The sequence below is a fragment of the Chrysochloris asiatica genome, unplaced genomic scaffold (genome assembly GCF_000296735.1).
Source record: "Chrysochloris asiatica unplaced genomic scaffold, ChrAsi1.0 scaffold00096, whole genome shotgun sequence".
Lineage (NCBI taxonomy): Eukaryota > Metazoa > Chordata > Mammalia > Afrosoricida > Chrysochloridae > Chrysochloris > Chrysochloris asiatica.
This window is the reverse complement of record NW_006408614.1, coordinates 2,884,194-2,890,266: the sequence shown is the minus strand read 5'-3', so window position 1 is coordinate 2,890,266 and position 6,073 is coordinate 2,884,194. Positions and strand designations below refer to the sequence as shown.

At 43.5% G+C, this 6,073-nt stretch overlaps 1 protein-coding gene across 1 annotated transcript in view; it reads right to left on the bottom strand.

The window, feature by feature from the left end:
- ARMC9 (armadillo repeat containing 9) overlaps nucleotides 1-6,073 on the bottom strand; it is a 162,967-nt gene that overhangs the window by 91,807 nt on the left and 65,087 nt on the right. Inside the window, exons 12-13 of the mRNA XM_006866738.1 lie at nucleotides 4,670-4,760; nucleotides 3,517-3,640 (exon numbers count right to left, since the gene is read on the bottom strand). Coding sequence (XP_006866800.1) covers nucleotides 3,517-3,640; nucleotides 4,670-4,760 — 215 coding nt within the window. The remainder of the gene's footprint in view (nucleotides 1-3,516; nucleotides 3,641-4,669; nucleotides 4,761-6,073) is intronic.

Genomic DNA, 6,073 nt, shown 5'->3' with positions numbered 1-6,073 from the left:
GATAAGTATACAAGAAGCTGAACAAACCCCAAACAGGATAGATCCCAAAAGAAAATCACCAACATATGATATAATCAACTTTCCAAAACCAAAGACAAATAAAGAATCCTGAGAGCTGCTCGGGAAAAATGAAAAGTTTCCTACAAAGGAGAACCAGTTAAGACTAAGCTCTGATTTTTCAGCAGAAATCATGAAGGTAAGAAAGCAATGGAACGACATATACAAAACTCTGAAAAAAAAACAACTGTCAACCAAGAATCCTATACCTTGCAAAGGTGTCCCTCAAATATAATGGCAAAATTAGGACATTTCCTGATAAACAGAAATTAAAGGAATTTTTAATGACCAGACCAACTTTACAAAAAATGCTAAAGGATATTCTTTGGATTGAGAACCAATAACAGCAGCCAACAACCTGAGATTTTCATACATGACAACACCAACCAGAACTCAATCCAGATATAGAAGTATTTAAAGTACAACAGGAGTCCTGGTATGGTGCAGTGGGTTAATGCGTTGAACTGTACAGTTGGTCTGAACCACAAGGTTGGCAGTTCCAGCTCGCCAGCTACACCTCGAAAACCCTATACAGGGTCACTATGGGTAGGAACCAACTTGACAGCACTTAACAACAAAGTAAAACAAACCTATAAGACTGAAAATAGGGAACCAGAGATACCAATGTATAATGATGCTCCTCGGAAACCCTATACAGGGTCGCTATGGGTCGGAATCGACTTGACGGTACTTAACAACAACAACAACAAAGCAAAAAGAGGGAACAGTGTAGATACAGAACTTCCAAATGGTAAGGAATTCACATAGATTTCAAGATAAAACAGACTGTTTTAAGCTGGGGAAAACGTTAATAGATTACATGGTAACCTCGAAGAAAAACAATACACCTGCACATCAAAATTAAAAAAGAGGAACATCAGAAACACTTAGTAAACATTAACAGAAATGAAAATGAAAAGAAAACCCACAAACAAAATGAACTCAGCATAGAAAATTATGTGGAACAAAGAATCCAGCAGCAACACACAAACAAAAAAAAATGACAGCAATCAACTTATACCTACAGATAATTACACTGAACGCAAATGGGTTGAATGTACTAATAAGAGACATAAAGAGCGAAATGGAAAAGAAAACAGGACCCTTCAATATGCTGTCTACAAGAGACTTATTAAAAAGATGGAGACAGCCTAAATGTCTATCAATGGAAGAATGGACGAACAAACTTAGGTACATACACACAATGGAATACTATAAAATGCTGAAGAATAATGATGAATCTGTGAAACACCTCCTAACGTGGTTGAATCTGGAGGACATTATGCAGAGTGGAATGACTCAACCACAAAAGGACAAATATTGAATGATACCAATGTTGTAAAAAGTTGAAAAAAAATTAAAAGGTTTGCCTGATAAAAGAACCAGTCTATGATGGTTATGGCTCTGGGGAAGGCAGAGAAGGAAAATTTACAGGCTAGAGGGTAGACACATGTTCATATGGGTGACAGGGCAGGCCATATACAACACGAGGGAGGTTAGCAGAGGTAAAGATGAAGGTAACGAGAAACACAGGGAGGGATGCAAGAGTTAAAGTGAATAGAGGTAAATGCTGTGAACTGTTGCTATCTGTGGAGGGATTACAATCATTGTACTGAAACAAAGTATTATTACTTGTTGAATGTAAATCTGAAGATCTTCTCTTTAAACTTTTACTCAATTCACGAGAAAAAGTGTTTTTTTAAAAAAGTGTTTATAAACAAAAAGGAATGAAGGGCACATATGATCAGAGGAAGGAATAACTGGCAAATACTTAAGGGTTTTTAAAATTCATGTATTTCTATCAGAGAGATTCTTGGCAGGGAATTCCCCCTCCATCACTGGCCAGGTTCCCCCACTGAACACGCACCAAGGTGTATTATTTCAGTGTGGGTTTCAGCCTTTAGAGAGGGCCAGCCAAACATTTAGCACATTCGTGGGAAGGGAGTATGTTCAGAAGAGGGTTGGTAGACAGAACAATCTGAGGCTTCAATGTACTAGAATCTTCAATAGAGTCCAAAGGAAAGTGAAGTGCTTGGGGGAGTAGCAAGGCTGGAAGAATCATCACATGACCTAGTAATTTCACTCCTAGATGCCTGCTCAGGAGAAGGAAAGCATCCCACTCAAAGATTTGTATGCCACTGTTCACAGCAGCATTATTCACAATAAAGAGCTAAAAGCTGCACGTCCATCAGCTGATGAGTGATAAATAAAACGTGGTCTAGCCGCAGAATGTGATGCTACTTGGCAATCAGTGAAGTGCTGATACATGCTATGACTTAGGTGGACCTTGAAAATAAAATGCTAAGTGACAGAAGTCAGTGTGTGTGTTCCATTGATAGGAAATGTCCGGAAAAGGAAAATCTACAGAGAAAGAAAGTATATCAGTGGGAGCCTAGGGAATGCAGAGTAACTGTACATGGGCAGGAGGCTGCCTCTTGGGGTGAAAGAAATGTTCTAAAACTAGACTGTAGTGATGGCTGCATGGGGGTGTGGGTGTGCCGTGGAGTCGGTTCCGACCCATAGAGACCCTGTATAGGGTTTCCGAGGCTGTAAATCTTTACGGGAGCAGAAAGCCTCATCTTTCTCCCTCAGAATGGCTGATAGATTTGAACTGCTGACCTTGAAATTCACAGCCCCACTCATAACCCATGACTACCAGAATTCCTAATACATAACTCTGTAAATGTATTAAAAAAACAGTGATCTGTACTGAGAACAGGTGATTTTTACAGTATGGCACCCCACCAAAGCTGTTAATAATAATTTCAAAGAGAGAGAGAGAGAGAGAAAGCGATGGAAGGATGCGAAAGATGATTCAAGGAGTACCCGATTTTAACATTCCTGATGTGGGATGAAACTCTGGGGGTGGGCGGCTGGGTGATGGATGAGGAACCAGGCTGCTTTCATGCTCTCCCACCACAATCATTCACGTACTCGGCTCCCATGATGCACTGTGAGCCCTTGAAGGCTCACGCCCCAGCACGCATGTCCGTGAACTTCCACATGTCTGAGATAACCCAGCACTTGGCAGGCACTAGAAAACGTCTGGTAGGAGAAGACAGCGAAACTTTTCAAAACATCTTCTTCCAGCCATAGCAGACTCGAGCAGGGCAGTGGAGTGGATAAGAGATCTACTCTCAAGCTCTGCTTTCGAAAGTCATCCAGCCTCCTGTCTGCTGGGAGAGAGCATCTTCCTCTTTGGGTTGCTATGGCAACTGCATTGATTGAAAGGTGCCCTGGTGGCACAGTGGTTATGCACTTGGCTGCTAACCAAAAGGTCAGTGGTTCAAAACCCCCAGCCACTCTGTAGGAGACAGATGTGGCAGTCTGCTGCTGTGGAAACCCTATGGGGAACCTCTACTCCATCCAATAAGATCACTGTGTTGGAATCTACTGGACGGCAGTGGCTTGGTTTTTCAGACTGCTTTTATAGAGGGCGCCATTGCACGATCTATTCACCTGAGGCTGAACTTCTGCAAGGCCCCAAGGACATTCTCCCGGGTAATGACGTCCTTGTTTTCCTCCCTCAGCCGTCCCTCCAGGATCCGCAGCACCGTTGTGTTCTGGGTGAGGTAGAGACGACCTGACAACGTAACCAGAGATGAAACAGGACTCAGGCAAGTGACAGAGGGAAAGAGTTTCTCTTGTAATGAATTAAAAGTTCATGCTCTAATACATACTTCCTACAAAAACTTTGTCTGCATGGAACACCTATAGAATTTGGATCATTTCTTGGTCTAAAAAAAGTTATTAAGGTATTTCTTCTACAAAGTTGGTTTTAGTCAATCAGCTATGGAATGACTAGCAGACCACTCTTCTGACTCATCTAAACGTAATTCATCAGCAAGAGTGGGTGGAGAGCGGCCTCTCCACTGACCTGCAATCTTGACCCCAACTGTCAGATGTAAGAGGGAAACAGGAGAGGAAGAAACGTGTGTGTGTATGTGTGTGTGTGTGTGTGTGTATGTGTGGTGAGCCCCTCTGCCTGTAGGCAGCCAGGAGAAGAGGTTGGGCACCACAATGGGGCCCTACAATAAGCCCTGGATTGTCACTAGTCTCTTGTGGCCCTTCCCATGATACAGAAGGCATTAATTTGAAAGCTCCCTTTATTTACATTACAAAGAGCTCAAATCAGAATGTCTGGGAGACAATGACACTTTGTAGACGTTTGGGCATATGCTCTCTTTGGAATTTTCAAGTTCTCCTTGACTTATGAGGTCTTTTGAAGAAAACAACGCAGTTCTTGCTAGAAACAGCTTGCGATGCTTGCCTAACCTTTCAGCTTAAGTAGAAAATTGAAGAAATGAGTAGGCTCTGTGCCCTTACAAGCCATCTAAAAAGGATGGTTACAAAACCAGAACACTTACAAAATAAAAGCAGAAGAGAAAGCTTGCAAAATAAACTCCCAAGCCCTCAAAATTACTCCGACACAAACTAAAGCAATATGAAAATTGTCACAGAAGCTGCACCAGACCCATGAAAGCTGCGTTCCAGATGGAGGCAGCAGGCGTCATCACTTAGACACGTGAAGAGAAAGATGGTTTCAAAGGGAAGCACGTGAATGCTTCACTAAGACCCCGCTCTACTCTCTAGAGAAAACCTTCTGGCTTACCTTGGGCAAGTGACGCGAAGGCATTGATGAGCCGGGCCATGTACTGGCGCACTGCCTCGCTCTGTGAGTGTAGCAGCTGAAGCACGCTCCTCTGTAAGAAAGGCACCGGGCAGACGGTGAGGTAGAGACATGGGACACAGGCCACCTCCACAGGTCAGGTGCGCCTGTGTGAATGCGCCAGATGTGAATGACACAGATGAGAGCAAACGCTTCATCTGGACATCCTGATTCTCAACTGGAACTTGATGACATCGGACGAACAAATGATGCGGACTTGCACGTGAGTTCACGATGCAAAGCACTGAGAATGGTTACAGAGGAGAGGAAGACTCGGCCTTGTCTGCTGCTCCTTCAGGTCGGGAGCAGATCTAGCACTGCATCTGATTTCCCTCCCAAACCACAGTCACTCGACAGAAAGTGGATCTCCTTAACTTCTTACTGGGAATGGTGTAAAGGTTTACACAGCAAGGTGGATTCTCATTCAACAGTCCATAGACAGTTTTTTTTCACATCACTGATTATGATCCCACAATGTAACACAGTACTCTTCCCCCACTTCCTCCCTGTGTTTCCTGTTTCCAGTCCTTTTTTCCTAAGCCTTCATGCCTTCTGACCTTTGTCCTTGGGCAACTGTTGCCTTCTAGATCTCAAAAGGTGTCCTGGGGTGGCGCTGTAGGATAAGCACTTGACTGCAATGTTGGTTTGAACCACAAGGTCGGCGTTTCAAACCCAACAGCTGCTCCTGGGAAACCCTATATGGAGGTCACTATGTGTTGGAGCCGAATTGACAGCACTTAACAATAACAGATCTCAAATGGTTACTTTTTCTAAGGAGTGCGTATCCTCCTAGTATTACTGCTACTGGTATGGTACAGTAAGCACTGGACTGCTAAACACAAGGTAGGCAGTTCCAACCCACCAGCTGCTCCTTGGAAACCATATACAGGGTCGCTATGAGTCAGAACGGACTCGATGGTATTTAACAATAACAAATCCAGGACAAGGCACCCTCGTGGCACAGTGGGTTAAACATTGAGCTACTAACCCCCAGGTCAGTGGTTCAAATCCACCAGCCACTCCTCAGGAGAAAGATGAGACGGTCTGCTCCAGCAAAGAATGACAGTCTCAGACACCCTATGGGACATCCCTACTTGATCTGATAGGGTAACTATGCATTGGAATCAACTCAATGGTAGTAGGTTTTTTCTATCCAGGACCATTTAATAGGATTCCTTTGCAAGCGGAGTCAGAGATAGCCATAAATGGATTATATATATCTCAAAGGCAGAGAGAACAGTACAAGAAATTAAGGAAACACAATTTTGGAACCTGAAAAGCAGGAATGTGAGAACAAACAAGATGGCGGATCGGGTGGCCGTATAGCAGAGAGCTCCGCCAACAACA